Source organism: Rhinolophus hipposideros (genome assembly GCF_964194185.1).
Source record: "Rhinolophus hipposideros genome assembly, chromosome: 23".
NCBI classification, from domain to species: domain Eukaryota; kingdom Metazoa; phylum Chordata; class Mammalia; order Chiroptera; family Rhinolophidae; genus Rhinolophus; species Rhinolophus hipposideros.
The window spans coordinates 31,395,735-31,414,742 of record NC_138069.1 but is presented as its reverse complement, the minus strand read 5'-3'; the positions used below and the strand labels follow the sequence as shown (position 1 = coordinate 31,414,742).

Here is a 19,008-nt window from a genome sequence, read left to right as displayed (position 1 = left end):
TTAATCAGGATAGAAAGAGAGTTGATACAAATTGTGATACTCTCTTATTTAAATCTCTGTCCATGAATATCCAAAATCATCTCTTGAACTGTCAAGGGCCTACATGCCAACTTCTGGATAAAGTGTATATTTGGAGCATACCAAATTCCCAATGTTCTTACTGCTTTTTGTTGATATATCATTGGCTCCAACAGCTAAATCTCCTAATTCTAAACTTCCATTAAGATAAATTATATTTAGCAAAAAAAAAAAAAATTGAATTAAAAAATGGGCAGAGAACCTAAATATATATGTATGTGTGTGTGTATATATATATACATACATACATACATACATATATATATATATATATATATATATATATATATATATACACATATATATATTTAAATTTATTGGGGTGACAATTGTCAGTAAAGTTACATAGATTACAGGTGTACCATTCTATAATACATCATCTATATATCACATTGTGTGTTCACTGCCCAGAGTCAGTGAACTCTTTCCATCACCATGTATTTGATCCCCTTTACCCTCATCTACCACCCCTTTCCCCCCTTACCCTCTGGTAACCATTAAACTATTGTCTGTGTCTGTGAGTTTTTGTTTCTTCATTTGTTTGTCTTGTTCTTTTTTTGTTTTCTGAAGAAGATACATGAATGGTTAACAGATTCACGGAAAAGTGCTTGACATCACCAGTCATTAGGGAAATGCACATCAAAACCAAAGTGAGATGTCAGCTCACCCCTATTAGAATGGGACAAGAGATAACAAATGCTTATGAGGATGTGAAGTAAAGGGGACCCTTGTGTACTGTTGGTGGGATTGTAAACTGGTATAACCACTGTGGAAAACAGTATGGAGATCCTCAAAATATTAAAAATCGGACTACCATATGACTCAGCAATTCCACTTCTGGGACTATATCCGAAGGAAACAAAAACACTATGTGAAAGAGATTATCTGCACCCCCATGTTCATAGCAACATTATTTACGATAGCCAAGATGTGGAAACAACCTAAGTGTCCGTAAACAAATTAATGGATATACAAGTTGTGATACACACACACACACACACACACACACACACAATTCAGCCATAAAAAAAAGGAAATTCTGCCATCTGTGACAACATGGAGGGACCTTGAGGGCATTATGTTAAGTGAAATAAGACAAAGACAAATACTGTATGATTTAACTAATATGTAGAATCTACAAACCACCACCACCAACAAGCTCATACAAAAAGAGATCTGATTTGTGATAAACAGGCAGGTGACGAGGGAGGGAGAGTTGGTTGAAGGTGGTTAAAGGTACACATTTCCAGTTGTAAGATAAATACTAGTGATGTAATGTACAACATGGTGATTATAGTTAATTGTGCTGCTTAGTATATTTGAAAGTTGTTAAGAGAGTGATTCCTAAGAGTTCTCATCACCAAGTAAACACTTTTTTTTTAATGTATGTGAGATGATGGACATTAACTCAGTTTATTGTGGCAATCATTTCACAATATATGTAAATCAAATCATTATGTTGTACAAGTCAAACTTATGAAGTGCTATATATCAATTATACCTCAGTAAAACTGGGAAAAATTACACTTAAAACAATAAACACTGGTAGATATTGGTTTATGGGCTTTCTGGCCTGAAAAAGACTGTCTTTATCTTAGGGAGCAATGGCTGCATTCTGTGCCAACACACACCACATCCCTCTGGAGGAACACTGCCGCTGACAGTTCTTGATCATTTATTTGAACTTAAAACCAAATTCATCTTCTCAGGAACTAGGAACAAAACATATCTTCATGCAGTTTCTATCATGAGAGAATTATGTTAGAACAAATAGAAGAAAAGAGTGTGTATTAATAGCTATTCTTTAGGTTTCCAATTAAAGAAAGTATTCATTCTGACACTTTGACTAGTTCTTCTCTATTCCTCCTTTTCTTAAGAGAAGCTATTTTAAATCAAACAATCTTTGACACTTCAGGAAACTGTGAAATGGGGATAATGTTAGAACTCACCTCATACTATTTTGTGAAAATTAATGAGGCGCAGAGAGGTTAGAATATAAGTGTTAGGAAGGGTCATTTAGTATCAACAGTGACTTACGTGTTATAGTTAAATACCAAACAAAGTTACATATTTATTAATGAAAATTATGTTAACATCTAATTAAGAAACTATCTTAATATTAATGTGGGAAGTGTTTTATATAATTGCTTAGACAGCAAAAAGTTTGTTGTAAAATTCATTTATTCAACAAATATTGATAAAGTCTTACTATATGTAAGGGGAGCTCATGCAATTTTTGACATTAATATTGTAATATTTTTCAGTTCAGAAATATTCAATTATTAAGAAATAATTAAAGTTCAGAAATAGTCAATTATTATGGATCTTCTATCCCTAGTTGTAATTTAATCATGTCTATAATTTTATTAAATTTTTCTGTTGATCTTTGCATGTATTTACATATGTTTATTCAGTTACACCATGATTATATTTAAATTTTTCAGGGTGATTGTTTAACACAAGAATATGTGATTTGCTAAAATATAAGTACTAATCATCTGCCCTTGACATGAATCTGAGAGACAAGATATCCTAGAGTCATCTATTCATTCTTATCAGCTAGTTCCAAGGACATTCATGTAAGACCATAGAGTGAGTTCAGGTCCCTCTTCTAGTCATATCCAAGTCCCTGTGTCACAAAGTCTTTATCAAAAAAGATATGGTTAGTCATAACACTTATTCTACCTGTGGTAGACATCTATAGTTTTTAATCCATTCGGCATCCATTCCTCATCTTTCTGGTACCAGCACATTAACCATCTCTTTTTGTATAATTATTCCTCAATCGTTCATAGTCCACATGGTTTGGATATGGTTTCCTCAGCTTCAGGACCAGGGGTGAGAACCAGCCCCAATCAGAGCAAGTGCTAGGTTAAAGATGGAACTATGATCCAAGATCCCAAAGAGTGTCCTATCTTATAGTTTTGGTGGAGTTACTACACTGCTAAGCCTTTCAGGATTGCTAAACTTAAATAATAGGATAGTAGCTGATGGTCATCTTTAGAAGATAACCTGTCTCTGAGAATGAAGCCAACGTTCATAAAATACAAGTACAAGATGAAGTAGTTTAAGCCTCTGAATCCACATGTCCTCAAAGCTGAACACCCTTGTTCAATTACATGATGTGTAATATTCACTTTAGCTTGTTTGAGTTTGTTGCTTGTCACTTTCAACCCCAAGAACACTGAACGATACACTACCAACTAATATACTTCAAAGAATTAAATGACTAAGTGTTGGTGTTTATAACACAGTGAGCAAGCTAGTAAGCAAACACTCAATAAATATTAGCTATGAATAGTAATTGTAATGATAATTTATCAATTACTGAGTGCTTCATACAGTTTAGGTAAATGCACTGAGCTGGGAAAACAATAAAAATAAGAGTAATAGTTCCTTACAGAATTAGCAAATGGAAATGTTTCCAAAGGGGGTGGAAACAAAAACAAAAACAAAAAAGCAAGACACTTTTTTGTGTCCATGCTTTTGTGTCCAAGACCATGCTTAGTCTTCTGTTGGAAGCCCTTTGACATAACATAAAGCAGATTAAAATGTACTTTGCCCATATAAATTTTAAATTTGTATAATTTTAAAAATAGTACTACATTTTATAGACTTTTAATTAATCCATTGATTTCAACATTGCCATTTGCTTTTTAAAGATGGAGCCAATATGTACATTTTTGAGAATTTTTATAGGCCCTCAAAGTGCCTGTAAATCCTAGACTCTCTAACTTGGGCCCCTAGTAGATAAATAATTCTGGCAGAAGGGTATTAGGAAAGGACTCAGAGTGTGTGGCCTACATTTTGGAAAACTCCATTTTATAGCTCGGGTTACCTATCTTTGGCCACTTCTCAATGGCAGAGGGATTTTGAAAAATTATTTTTTAGGACCTTCAATGTCACTGCTTATACATCACTTTTACTTATATTTATAAGACACACCTCTCCTCCCCTTCAGGTCTTGAGCAGCAGTAGGTAAAAGGACTTTTCTCCCATTCTGTCCTTTCATAGCATGAGGGATGTGGTGTTTCATTACTCCTGAGACGGTGCGTGAATGGAATTCATAGCTCCACGGTGTCAGAGCTTAGGTAACATCTTGTCTGACCATTTTACCTCCATTTAGAACATCAGCCACTTCGTTTTGTACTTTGAAACACACTTTCTTTACCCTTGAAGATCGATTAATTTGAGGTGATGCTAAAAGGTATACTTCAAAAGACGTTGAGTAACTCCAGCTCTCCAAATTTCCCAGTGGTCATTTGATTGGTAAATCCAATCTCTGTTAGGCTCAGAGATCCTTTGTCTGGACTAAGATTTTATTTCTGTTACATTAACTCAGTGGGTGAGACAAGCTGAGGAGATAAACGTAAAGGAGTTTTATTTATAAAGTTACACAGTTATCAGGAAGGCCTGAGTCCTTTAATGTTTTCTTATAAACTCTGTAATCATATAACTACTTAATCTCTGCTTCTGTGTCCTCATATATAAAATGGGGATAATAATAGTTAACATTTTATAGGCATATTGTGAAGATTAAATATGTTCATGTATAGGTATAAAACATTTGGAAGAGCATCTGACATATTGATATTTTTATTTTTATTATTACATGTTATATTTTTAGTTAAAAATTACATTGATTTGTGTGTCATCAGGCTGATTGCTGTCAAGAATTTTATGGAAATTCTAGCTTAATGTTAGTGCCATGTGCTGAAGGAGAAACAGTGGGCATAGAATTCACATTTCTAATTCTGCAGAGTAAAACCTCATTAAGCCATAAGCCCATAATTTGGATTTATGGTAATTCAGGAGTAATTTTATTTTCCAATGTCTGTGAAGCAAGGTTTGCCAGACAAATAAATAAAAAGTATTTTTGACTAGCGTAAAGGGAAAAAAGTATTTGATAAAATTATACTCTAGGAATATTTTTTAGCACATGAAAATAAATAATAGTGCATTCATGTATAAGATACATGGAGAGGTTACTTTAAAATGGTTCTTCTGTGTACATTACAGTAGGTTCTGGAAGCCATATACTTGGCAACACTTTATTAGTAATTAGTAAATCTCTGCAATTGTATGTACTGGAAGTAATAAACATATATTTTCTTTCTTTATATTATTTGACTTTCTCCCTACTCCAATATTAGGGAAATTTCTGCACACTATTTAACAAGACCCCAATCAATATGCAAAGCTAAGATTTCTATTCATTTTTCAAAATGAATAATAAATACAAATGTTGAAACAATTTATATGTTAAATAGGTAACCTGAGTTCCATGAGAACCTCCTCCAAAATCATCTTTGTTGATGCTTCACCCACAGCAGGAGTTTAGGGAAGGTGACCTGGCACCTGTGGGCATATCTCACCCTTGTTCTTTAGCTGGCAAAAGGCCATGATACGGAATGTCACATTATTCCCCTTCCCAACTGAATTATGTTGGTTCCTAGGAAGGGTATGAGGGTGGCAGAGGGACAGAATGACTTACATTTTGAATGTTATACCATGAGCCTGTAATATCTATTCAAAATTTTAAAACTTTTTAAGGATTTAATACAGTTGACTAGTCTTTCTTTTTCAAAATATCTTTGTTCCTTGGCTTTGATCACACCACGGGAGTTTTCCTCCTACCATGGGGGCCAATCCTAATTTGCTTCTTCTGACGACTGTAATTGTCCTTCACCAGAAGGTCCCCTATTCTATTCTGTTCATCTTCCCTGGATAAGTTTCATATATTCCCATGATTTAAGTTGTTTACATCCTTGGAATCATCAAGTATACACTGATTCATTAAAACATATGTATTAGGTTTCTACTTTGGGCACTGAGTGCTGGAATATAGCAGTTACAAAGCAGACAACAATTTCTTTTTTTAACTTTCATTCCACGTGGGAAGATAGAATTACAGTGGGTAAAATAAAATATGTTATATAGTGATACATTCCAAAGAGAAAAATTAAAGCAGAGAAGGGAAATAAAAGTGTCAGGATGGAACATGGAAATTGTGTATTAGTGCCAGCTCACCCTTCAGTTCTGAGCTTCAAGTGCATATGTCAAAATGGCCAGTGCACCATGAATAGCTAGCCTAGGTAAGTACCTAAACTTATCATGACCCAGACTGAAAGTATTGTCCCCATCAGCTTTCTTCTGCCATGACCATTGAGCTGCAAAAACCAGAAATGTATGAATCATCCTTGAATTCTTCTTTCTCGTTCCCTATATCCCATCTGTCACAAAGTTTAGCCAGTTCTCCCATGTAACTCCAGCCATTTTTCTCCATCTTCACTGTCACTGTCCTAACTCAAACCAAAATTATCTCTCATCTGGATTCCTGCAATAAAAGATCCCCTCCAGCTACTACCATCCTCCTACAGTGTCATAAAACTCAAATGTCCTGTCACTCCTCTACTTCAGCAGATCAGTGGTCCCAGATTGCTCCTGCCAGCTTTTCAAGGGCATTACTCTTAGAGCCTCTCTTACCCTTGACCTCTAGTCTTCCTGTTCTTCCTTCATTCTTCACTCATGTTGTCCTCTCTGTTGTCCAGGATATTTGCACATACTGTTTCTTCTCCCTGGAACATTCATCCCCCAACTCTTCATCAGGCTAATACATCTTTCAGATCTCAACTGAAGAATCACTTCATTGGGCAAGCTTTACCCAAATCCTCAAACTGAGTTATTTGCACCAATTATGGATTCCTAATATCCTATATTCCCCTACTTCACTGTCCATGCTACATCTGTTATTACTTCTATCCTGGCTATTTCCCACCCTGGAATATAAGCTCCAAGTGGATAAGGACCATGTCTGCCTTTACAATACATCACCGGAGTGCTTATAAAAAATGTTTGACATAGAGTAGGTGCCCGATATGTATTTACTAAATACATTAATAGATATTATAGCAAAGACGAATAACAGATGGCTAGCGACTGTTTTTACTTGACATTTATATGCTTCATACTATACGATTTTGAATCATGATGATTTTGAATCATGATCTCCTAAGAGTACTTACATTTTGCCTTCTCATTGTACATCTGGGATCATGGAGGGTGCTCTCTAAGCACGGACACATCTGCAGTTTCTAGCAGTACTCTCACGTGCATATTGCGGTTCCTGTTTTTACATTCCTAGGCAGCGTTATCAGCAAAGTCTTCCAGAGAGATGTCCTGGTGCTGATTCTGCTGAACAATAAAGACTGACTTTAGGTATAAGCTGATCTCAGGTTTTACAACTAGTAGGAATCTCTCTTCAATTCTATAAGTTACACCTATTGGTAAGAGATATCCCTGAGATGTTACCACATAAGGAAAATAAATACTCTTTTATCTTTTCTCCTTTTGATTGCTGCTTGGGTCTTTAATACATTTTCTTCATCACCTTACCTTAATTCCCTGTAATGTCCCTGTAATGTCTGATCTTCTCTTCTCATTAATCTATGATAATTCCACCAAATTTATGTCTACTCAGTCTTAATAGATTAATGTTATTAAAACTGTGTTTGCTTTCCTGTCTATTCATTGAAAATTTGCTAGTATTTATTAATCACATGCCAAATGCTGCAAGTAAATCTACGTCATTCTACAACAATCCAGTGGAGAAGGTACTATTGTTATTTTCATTTTTATGAGGAACCTAAGGTTTAGCGAGGTTAAGGGACCTGCCCAAGTCACAAATTTGAACTGAAATTTGAACACAAAGGTAGGCCTCTAGTTCCTTTGAAACTTTCAGTTTGCGTTGTGCTATTGTTTCACTTGCCGGCATGCAAGTTTCTTTTCTTTTAATACGTTGCCTTCTTCTCCCTTAATTTTCTGGATATAGTAGACTTTTAACAAATACTCTTTTACCATTTGCTGGGCCATCATCATTATTTTCAGTGGATGACAGTATTTGTGGTTCTGTTCTGTTTTCTGAATTTTGTTCTTTTCAACCCAAACTGCAGTGAGCCTAAGTAGGAGAGGCAGGTAGTGCAGAAAGTTCAAGGAGGGTAACAGGGTCAGAAGGAAAACCCTGTTTTGAGGTGTTTTCCAAAGAAAGACAAGGCTTTACCAGTTGATTTCCTGGGGTATAAATGTTAACAGTCTAAACTTTGTTTTCTCTTCAATACACTTAGCTTGTATAAAATATTCCCACTGTGTATAAGAGTTAAAAGAAAGAGGCAGTTTTCCTTGAGGCCATAGGGACACATTTTGATTACTGTAACTCTCAACCCAAGTAATTACAAATAGGAGAGTTACAGATTTCATATCTGTCTATCACTATCTCCATCTCCATCTCCATCTCCATCTCCATCTCCATCTCCATCTCTATATCATCTCTCTCACACACACACTCCTCTCCTACAAGCCTCCGCAGCCCCGTAGAACACCAGGCCGGAATTCAGCACTGTTTAAGTGCTGTTCGCCCTGTCTAATCCAGAAACACCCTTACTTGGTGAAGGCACACAGCTCTCCTTCCTGCTGGCCTTCCATCCCAGGGGACCTGTCCGCTTCCCACGTCCAGCCCTCAGGCCTCTGCATATCCTTTGGAGTCATCACCCCAAGCTGCCCCAGAAGGAGCCTCTGACTTAGACGGGGAAGGTTGTCAAGAGGTAAATGGGTCAAGAGTGCAGCTTGGACCACTACCCTGAGGAGTCCTGGGTGCTGCGGAGACCGCAAGCCTGCCGAGCGACACCTGCCCACGGCTCCTACCCTGGACACGTTCGCCACCTCCTCAGACACGGGCCTCCAGCCTCAGGCAGAGCGCACCCCCGCTCCTCCCGCAGCAGCCCAGGGCTCCTCGGGCAGGGGGAGCTGTGCGGCAGCGACCAGCCTGCAGCCTGCAAGGTCCTGGACCGGGCAGTCCAGGCAGTCTAGTCTAATGGTTATGGATGCTGGCTTTGGAGTCCAGTCCTGCTTCCACCTCTAGCCACTTGGGTGACCTTGGGCAAGTTCCTTCGCTTTAGCGCGCCGGTTTCTAAATCCATAATGTGGGGGAAATTGAAGTGAAAGCTAAAGTAGAATTATTGTAAGAATTAATGATGCACTCCTGGCACATAGTAGGCGCTCAGGTAATAGGAAGGATGATTAGTAGGAGTTAGAAAATCAGCTTTGGGGTCCAGAATGTAGGTTTGAGCTCTGACTTTTCCAGTTATTCACAGAGGAACGGGGGAGGGGTAGCGAGAACACCTGCCCTCCACCCCCCTCCGCCCACGTTCTCAGATAAACTCGGGAGTGCCCCAGAGCCATTCGTACCGGCTCCTTCAAACAGCCTGGATGCCCGAGCCTGGTGGCACCCCCAGGCGCCCGCGGCACGTCCCTGTCCCTCGGGCTGAGGAAAGATTCCTTCCGTGAATGAACCCCCTCCCTCTCCAGCCCCCGAGCGCGCTCGCTGTCTCCTGTGGGTCCCGGCAGCCTAGGCGAGCTTGAGCCAGCCTCAGGCTGGAGGGAAGAGGCAGCCTCGGGGCATGCGAGTCCCTCTCAACCCGGGCAAAGAGCGAGAAGACGGGGTGGTGCGGAGACCACGAGAGAACGCGGTGCCCAGGGCGGCCCCAGAGCTCCTTCCTCGGTTTGCCTGCCGCCCAGGGACGGCTCTGGCTTTTCGAATTCCGAGGCACGGCCCCTGAATAACCGAGGGTTCTTCCCGGCCACGCGCCCTGCCAGCCGGGGCAAGGGCGGCGGCGGCGGCGGCGGTGGCGGTGGTGGTGGGGGCGCTTGCTCCGCACGCGGTGGAGTGGGCGGCGAGTGCAGGCCCGCGAGGTACGGAGGAGCGGGCGGCGAGGCGGGCGTAAGAGTGTGTGTGTGTGTGTGTGTGTGCGCGCGCCTGCACGTGCGCACGGGTGTGCCTATGCCCTGAGGGGGCGTGGGGGCCCGCCAGGCGCATCCCACTCGGCCACCTGCCCTACCTGCACCGTGTCAACGCCCAAACCCTCTTGCTCCCCGCACCCACGCTAGGGCTCGTGCCTCCCGCATCCCCCAGTCCCCCGCCCCTACGTCCTATGACCCCCCCCATCCAAACCCCACCCTCCCTACTAATAATTTCCCGCTGCAGAATCAGACTGAAACCTGGAGAGACAGCCTTGCCTTTTTGCTCTCGTCGCCTCCCCCACCTCCTCCTGCTATAAATAATCAGGACTAGCGGGTCAGGCACGTCACACCGCGAGAAATCGGGACCCCGAGGTTTTCTTCTCTGGGAATAGGGAGCAAAGGGTGAGGAGCAGGAGAAAGAAATCGCTCATGAGTAGTGAAGAAAAGCTTGCTCCTTGACTCCTAGAAAAGACCGAGCAGCATTTTATTCATTTCTTTTTCTGGCTTCCTTTTTTATTTTTCAGTGTCTTTTTTATTCTCCACGGCTCCCCCCACCCCGCCCCAAATCCAACGGATTGCTCAGCACTCCTCCCATTGGTTTATTTTCTCTTTCCCCCTTCGATTACTGCTCCCACCATCCCTTCTCCCCCCCCCCCCGCCTCCCCTCACCCCCCCCTTCGTCACACAACCCCCACCTCCAGCACCCATCTTTTCCTAGGCAGGGGATGCTATCTGCTGAGGAAATAAAGTTCAAACTCCTCTCCCGTCTGCTTGCTGAGACCAGAAGTGGTCTCTCAGGCACCCATCTTCCTTTCGCACTCCACACCTGCTATCCCTTAAATTTATAATCTGGATTTGCACATTTAGAGGGGACACACACACACACACACACACACACACAAACACACACACACAAACCCTACAACCCGCGAGATGCAAAACTGCCTCCTGGAACTACCAAAACTTAACCAGCCACTCTAGTTGATTTTGTCTTAACGAAAGGACAACAAAGATTTTTACTCTGAGTCCTCGCTAACTTTTTTTATAGTATTCAAATATGTATATATCATACATGTATATGTTTTTGCTTTTCCCCCTTTAATTTCCTTTTTTTTTTCCCCTTTGCAAGAAAATCTGCTTGGTCCCAGGCAGCCGCTGCTGCTCCTTTGATGTTTTGGTACGCCGTGCGCATGCGCCTCACATTAGAATTACTGCACTGGGCAGACTAAGTTGGATCTCCTCTCTTCAGTGAAACCCTCAATCCCATCAAAAACTAAAGGGATGTGGAGAGTCCGGAAAAAGGGCTACTTTGGGATTTGGTCATTCCCCTTAATAATCGCTGCTGTCTGTGCACAGAGGTAAGTGTGCCCAACGTTTCTCTTTTTCCTTTCTCACTTTGAAGGGCTCTGTCTGCATACCTCTGTGAGCCGGGATCTGTAGTGAGAATCAGATGCTGAAGACGCTGTGCTTGCTGCTTTATTGATGCCTGTTTATTGTCTTTTCTTTCTTTAGTGTCAATGACCCTAGTAATATGTCACTGGTTAAAGAGACGGTGGATAGACTCCTGAAAGGCTATGACATACGTCTGAGACCAGATTTTGGAGGTAATGGGGTTGCCTTGGAAATAAGAAACAGCCAGCTATAGCCTTTCTTTTTATAAGCTGTCTTTGGAGCTTTGCATTCGCTGTCTTCCTTCTCCCTCATCGTGGTGCCTGTGGTTTATTGAATGTGTCTCTGTATTACCATATTGAGAAACTGAGCCAAACTTAAGGTGATTTGTTATTATCCAGCACTTAGATGGTCTTTCATTGAGACCCTCGTAGCGTGTGCTGGTGATTGCTGTTATAAATCCTTTGCTTCACTGTCTTTGCCTCGTTCAGATACAAATCTTTTAAGTTTGGTTAATGTTGTGCCCAGAGAACCTGGCTTAATGAAGGCAGTCATGAACATATTTGAGGACAAGATGTGCAGACAATTGGTTGAGAAGTGCCATTAACCCCTGTGCCCGCCTACTTTGGAAGAGTTCTGGCTATGGTTTAAAGTGACTGGTGTCTGGATATTATTCAGTCCCTGCATGGCATGGTGGGAAGGGAGGGCTGAGGGGCTTGGAGGATAGGGATGGTGGGAGGGGGGAGAAGTGTCCGGGACCTCTCTCGCTGCAGCTTTAGATACCCTGATATTTCCATTTAATTTTGCTTCAGAATCTTATGAAGCTCAAAGAGTTAAAACCTGCATAAAGAAGCAAGGGGTGGGGTGGGCGAGTGGAATGAGGAGGAAAGGGTTTCAACACAATATATGAAATTCTTTGGGGCTAGAGCAGTTCCTGTGTTCTTGTGAGTTGTGTGTATTCTTGTGCTGAGACATCTGCATATATAGACAGAGCTGGAATCCCTCCTTCATGAGGACATGTGTGTGCATGTTCAATACAGCATTTCATGGAGGAGCGCCTGACACCTTTATTTTTTTAAAAAAAAAAAGGAGCAGGGACTTGAAGAATTTGAGGGTGAGCAGTGGGGAGAGAGGGACTTGGGACAGAGTGTCTCATGACTGGGGACAACTCTTGCTAAGAATGAATGAAGTTCTGAGAAATCACGTGGCTGACCATCTTGGTTTGCAGGTCCACCAGTGGCCGTGGGAATGAATATTGACATTGCCAGCATCGATATGGTTTCGGAAGTCAATATGGTGAGTACTGAGGTTTATGGCTGGGTCGCTGCAGACCTTCATTTGGGGATGTGGGGAGAAAGTAGTCAGCCAGTGGGAATGGAGTGTGTCTGAAAATATGTATGAAGTGGGGGTGAGGGCAGGGCATTTTACTTTGGAAACCATTGTGTTTGTGTTTTCAGAGCCCGCTCTTTCTGGTCCCTAGGGATTTTTCCAATTTGGTTCTAATACTTGGGACTTGACATAAGCAAGTAAAATGCATCACAGGTTCACGTGCAAAACACAGCCACATGCAGGAGACCCTCCGCAAAAGCCACATTTCCTAAAGTTCAATGGGAAACCCCTTTCATCAAGTGATTTTCTGGTTTGGCATGGGGTCTGGGAAAGAAGGGAGGGTTTTGATTTGACATTTAACAAGAGAATGTAACCTACAAACTAAACTGTAGCAAAGAGGCTGAATAAATGACCCGGTGATACCCATGTCCACTTGTTGCTCTCAGAGATGTCCTCTTTACAGCTGATGGCAAGCACTGTCCCCAATTGCTCACTAGCTCCTTTAAGCCCCCAGACCACCAAAATAAATAAAATAAAAATTGACCACCCTTGTTTTCAAAAGGCGAACTCAGACTTTTGTGCCATCTCCTGTCGCTTCTGCAATGCTATTCACCACATGTCCTAAGCTGTTACAATTCATGGATAACTGCATCCCTTACTGTGTACCTTCCTGGACTTGGGGCAAGGAAGGTCTAAGAGAAAAAGCCTCCGTGTTCCCAACCGGGAAATACTTTGGGGGGGGAGGCGGGGGGGTTGCTTCACGCAGGCGCGCCCCCTGCTGTCCATGTTGGGGAACTGCAAGCATACAAGACAGATTAGTGTCCCAGATACCCACACTTAGGCCATATCTCCAGTGACTAGTCTCTGTGGTTTTGAAGTTTTCTCCTTTGGAAAAGTTCTTCTAGAAGCCCACATTTGCGTGTAAGGTCCCACTGTTACTTTCAATTCTGATAGCACACAGCACATTTCTCAGAAGATTGTGTTGTGCCATGGTTCTGCCTAGAAATGCAATGCACTGTTAAAGAGGGTGTAGTATGTAAAGTTTAATGCAAAATACTTCTGAGCCAGCCATCAGGACTTGAAAGTCAGGACACTTACTAACTCAAGAGAGCCGAAGAACTCTGTAGTGGGCACACTCTCAACATTCTGCAAATATTCATATTCACAGAATTCAAATATGAGGAAGCTCAAATAACCAGCTCCATCCCCCTCTGCACTGTCCAAATATAGGTGACAATCCTGAGACATCACAAGATTATGAAACATTTCATGACTACTGTAGGGAATATTCAGTTCTTTCAGTAATGTTTTAATGACGCGTATCTTCTTACTTTCAATCATTGCTCAAGTTTTTACTATTTAGGACATAAAACACAGATTAAAGACAATATTGGATGATTCAGAACCACAGATTTCCCACACATTTTGAAAATCCCCTGTGTGAGTAGAGAATGTTTCTTTCTTGGGATACTATTTAATTTACCAGATCTATACATATTCACTTTTGTGGGATTTTAGAGGGATTTTAGTTTGTACTTGGAGTTTTACCATAAAAAAATTAAAGATGTTCTAATGTGGCTACTTCCTAAGTCCCAAGTACTTGAGTATACACGACGCTGCTCAAAACACTGATACAGAAATCAGGTGTGGCTCATTGTGTTCCTCGTGTGATTGAATTAGACTCCTTGCTTTTGCATTTTTAGTTATTTATGCTCTTTTCGCCTCCCAAATTTTATTTTACCACCTTCCTCTTTAGAGTGTCACAAAAGGGGATTTTATAGAAAAATTAAGAAATATTTAGTATCCGAAGAGACAATGATGAGATGAGAAGTTGCTGCAATAAATTAGCTAATCGCATAGATGTAGTATATTCCAAATTGTTTAGAGTAGAAGAGGGTTGTGGTTTTTTCTTCTTAAAAGGTTTACCTGCATGCAGCATTTTGGAAAGGTATCTGAATTGGACACAGTGCCAAGCCCTGCTAGTCAAAATATAGACCCAGCTAAGACAAAGTGTTAAGGTTATGGTTATTCACTGTTGCTGAAAAATCATGGGATGTAGAAAGTGTAAAAACAAATGTCAGGTTGTAAATAGGACAGTAGTGTAGCATTAATGATTAGAACCAAGTGTTAAAAACCCCATGCCAGATTCCTTTCTTAGCTTAATGCTGACACACAAGTTGACTTGTCCAGACACATTTTTACTTGTTGTAAAATAAACACTTATTTCAGCTAGCAATCTTAGTGACCTTAAGTTAATCCTTCAAAGAAAAATTTTGTGATACTGCTACTTTATTTAAATATGGTTATTTGATTTGAAGCAACAGATGGGAAATTCCGTCACTGGTGTCCACATTAAAAGAAGATATTTATGGCATATTGCTCCCTGTATACAGGTCTTAAAGGATTAAGATTTTGATTAGATTCAGTTTTGAAAGCATGGTTGATCGATTAATGAAATCTCAGAATTGATTAACATACATGTTTCTACCTTAGTATTCTTTGTGGCCTACAATCTCTTATACTTGTAACTTTTATTATACCAAATCTTCCTTTGAAGAATGGTAAGCACCAGACTATTTAAATGGTCTTTGACTCATTTGTCCCAATAGAAAAAGGTCCTTGTCGGTGTGATGATCCTGGTAAATGGCAGTGCTCGAAAAACCCTGAACTGAGTCAGGAGTCCAGGATGCTTGTTCTGCTTCTGCTGCTCAGTCATCCTGAGGGAGTGACTCACCTGTTAAAGGGGAGTGATAGTCCCATGGTTACCTATTTCAGGTGACCACCAGAATTAATGAAACGATATATGTGGAAGGTGCTGGTGTTCTATGAACATAGCTTATATAGAAGACTGAATACCAGGCTGTCACTCAAGAGACCCGCATCCTCTCCAGCTGCTACCCTAAGTGTGGTTGGGTCAGTAATTGGCACTGATAAGTCTCAGTTTCCTATGTTTCAAGTGAAAGGGGATATGTTAAGTTGATTTCCAATCAAAGTTACGTGTGTCTGGGGTTTGGTTTATTATAATAGCTCTGTTGGGTACAAAGAAGTTTTAGGAAACTTGGAAATCCAGCACAGACTAAGGAAAATGCAGAATTCTAAGTGGCCTGCAGTTGTGAGTTCTTACTCAGGAGGGTGATGATGTTACCTTCCTCAGCTATGTGACTCAGGTGATGGTTGGCTCAATGGAAGATCTTTGGCAGAACATGGTCTCAATTAGATTGCTCCTGAGCAGAAAGCTTGGCTTTCAAATGAAATATTTTTAGATGTCTTGGTTAAATTGGCAGGAATCTCTTTGTTAAGATTGTTGATGAAAAGTGCGTTTTAAGATCTAAAATTGGCTCTGAGGATTATGGACTGAAATAGATTTTTCTTCATTTAAAGCAGATTCTTCTCTATCTTGAAACAACACATTTGCCAACCAAAGAGTAAAGCAGTATTTCACTTTTGAGGAAAGAGTTCTAGTAAACACATACACAAATTACCTTTTTATGGAATAGTGAATGAAGAAAAGTACTGCCTTAAAAAAAAGAGACAAAACAGATGTTTTCTTGTATCACCAGCTGCAAAGTTTAAAATTCAGTTCAACACAAATGCTTATTTAGCAGCTACTATGATCCAGCCATGTGTTAGGGCTTAGGAACAGAGCAGTGAGCAAGACCCCATGAAACGTAATATATAGGTGGTGTTCACTAGTCTTAATTCTACTGTAGGCTTTTACTGTACTTATCCTTAGGGTACGTCTTATCTTTTCCTTAAAACTTTTTTCTGAATATCCAATGAGTACCTAGTGGTCTGTGTCTCCCATGGGTTCCTTCGTCTCTTATAGACTACTACATCATCCATTTGTTATTTGGTATTTTAAGTTGCTGTATATGTTACATATCTATTCTGTCTTCCTAATTCATGTTTATAAAATACATATAGGCAAAATTATTGTATCTCTCCCCATGCAGTTTTGACTGTATTGTAATTGTTTGTTGGATATTTGATTCCTCTAGAATGCCACAAATATTGAGTGAAGTAGTTGTTTTTATGGTGGTAACTTGTTAATATTCACAGACACTATGCCATATATTTGGGGAAACAGAACATAGATTCATAATCATAAATTTCAAGGCATTCACTATTTAAACCAACAAATGTAGAAAGAATCATGATATAGGATGATAAGTGCTTTAAAAGAGAAAGTATGTACGGAATATTGGAAATATAGAATACGGAGGTATTACGTAGAAATTAGGTATGTGAAGATGGGAGTTAGTAGTCTATGGATATGTTTTATGCAGAACAATGGCATATAGGAGAATGAGACAAAGAAAAAAATAACTGAGATTACAGATTTGCATGTAGCTGAAAATGGCTAGATTTGGAAGAGGGAGTGAGAAGGTGAGCGTCGGCATTGAGGTCATAGGTGGTGATCAAATTATGAAGACAATTTTTGTGGTTTGCTGAAGAGTTTAAATTTTCTGACCCATGAAAGGATGTAAATAAGAGAATCACAGGAACAGATTCACACTTCAGGAAAATGCTTCTGAACTGTGGCGGGTGGATTGAAGTGGAGCAAGACCTAAAGTTGGGAAATAAGATGAAAACCCACTGCAAAAAATCCAGGAAGGATTGATGAACTAAGGCAAGGATGTGAAGGGGAAAATGTAAAATCAAGGCATTTACAAGGTAGACGTGACAGGACTGAGTGAAATCTAGGTTTCTCATGGTGTCATTTATTGATATATAGAACATGGGAAAAACAGCCGAGTTGAGAAGGGAGTGGTGAGGATGAGGCATATGGGCATACGCTGAGTTCAGTCTGGGAAATGGTGACTTTTGTATACACATGGAATCTCCATAAGTCTAGAGTTAAGTAAGGAGTCATGACTAGACAGATGAACTTGGACATGTTCATGTATGTGGTACTATTTATTATAATGTATGGATGGGTACAATTAAAAACAGAATGTGATAAGACAGTTAAAAATGGAGATCTGGTGAGCACTGTGATTTAAGTGGTGGAACACTGAAAAGGAGCCCACTAAGGAGATTAAAAAGTAGCTAAGCAGCAGCAGAGAGTTAGTAGGCGAACCTGCAGATAATAATGTCTTCAAAGCTGAGGCACAAGAGAGGTTTTAAAAAAGTGAATGGTCAGCTGTTCCATATTAGACAAACAAACAAAAAAGGTAATTCCCTGAAAGCCCTTTCATATTGGGACGTAAAAGACCAGGTCCTGGGACAGGAAGTAAACCCACCAGCAACAGCTTCGGGTGCAGGAGGCAACATGTCCGCCATCTTGGAGTTGAAGAGCACTTTTATACATTATGTTTTGGAGAAGAAGATGTAAGTTGTTTTGAAAGAATTTACATTGGCTGCAGATAGGAGGGGGTTAGGATAAGGTGAAACACGAGCAGTTCTTTGATTGGAGCACGTCAGTAAGGAAGAAATAGTTACTACTTTTGATTGGTTACAGGCAACAATCTTGAAAGTCCCTGAGTATGTGGATTGCAGTGGCCCATCTAGTAGAAGCCCAGATGTAGACTCAAAGCTCCAACATACGTTCAGGAATGTGAACAGTCTTTTGTCAGCCAGTCCCCAGCTCTTAACAGGCTAACTGTTCTCTCTCTTTCTCTCACTCTCTCACTCTGGCCCACTGTAACTTAATTTAGGACATTTGAGAATTTTCTTTTTCTTGTCAGTCAGATGCCACAAGGATTAATCGAAATAAGTTCTGAGATATGTTTCCCAGATAGAATAACAGAGCACATTGGTAAGTGTAGCAAAAGGAGTGGTTGAAGCTACACTTTTGAAAATTTTGGATCTGAAGTGAAGTGGGGAGAGGGTAATTGAGGAAAGGAGTCATATAATTTGGAGGAGGAGTGTCTTTGAGAAGGGCATAGGTCGTGCATACAAAGTGGGGAGTGAGCTGGGGTGGCGGATAGGAAGCTAAAGTCTCCCCTGATTGAAGACCTCTGCATTCTGTGACATAGGAGGCATTTTCTGTTGAGATTAGAGGTTAAAATTGGCCGCTGTGGAGAATGGGTAAATGAGGTTACTTGAGACACACGGAAGGATAGCCAAGAAGCAGGAAACATGGTGAAAGTGGCATGAACACTCACTGACCATAGGCAGGCTTAACTCTAAAAAATTATGCTTAGAGCTCTCCTACCCAATTTTAGCAAGCTATTATGTTCTTTCCTTTTCCTTCTCTTTCTTCCCCTTCTCCTCCTCCTGTCGTATAGTGCCCAACATTTTCTACCATCATCGTAACACACTGTAACAAAATAACTGTAGCTACTGCTTATTGAGTCTGTAACTTGTGCAGGTATCATGTTGATGTGTGTTATCTCATCTAATCCTTTCTTAAAAAGAGTGAGATGGCTACTAGCAACCTATTTCCAAATGAGGAACCTGAGGCCCAGCGAAGTA

General features: G+C 40.5%; 1 protein-coding gene across 4 annotated transcripts in view; it reads left to right on the top strand.

Annotated features, from left to right (window-relative positions):
- The first annotated feature begins 9,486 nt into the window (after positions 1–9,486).
- The window catches only part of GABRB2 (gamma-aminobutyric acid type A receptor subunit beta2), a 206,624-nt gene continuing 197,102 nt past the window's right edge, over positions 9,487–19,008 (top strand). Inside the window, exons 1-4 of one of the 4 annotated variants that reach the window (XM_081036103.1) lie at positions 9,487–9,825; positions 11,003–11,231; positions 11,386–11,477; positions 12,491–12,558. In XM_081036103.1, coding sequence (XP_080892229.1) covers positions 11,155–11,231; positions 11,386–11,477; positions 12,491–12,558 — 237 coding nt within the window. In that variant the 5' untranslated portion in view covers positions 9,487–9,825; positions 11,003–11,154. Of the gene's footprint in view, positions 9,826–10,237; positions 10,276–10,761; positions 11,232–11,385; positions 11,478–12,490; positions 12,559–19,008 lie in introns of those variants that run through there. The other 3 variants (XM_081036106.1, XM_081036105.1, XM_081036104.1) reach the window with 3 other exon arrangements.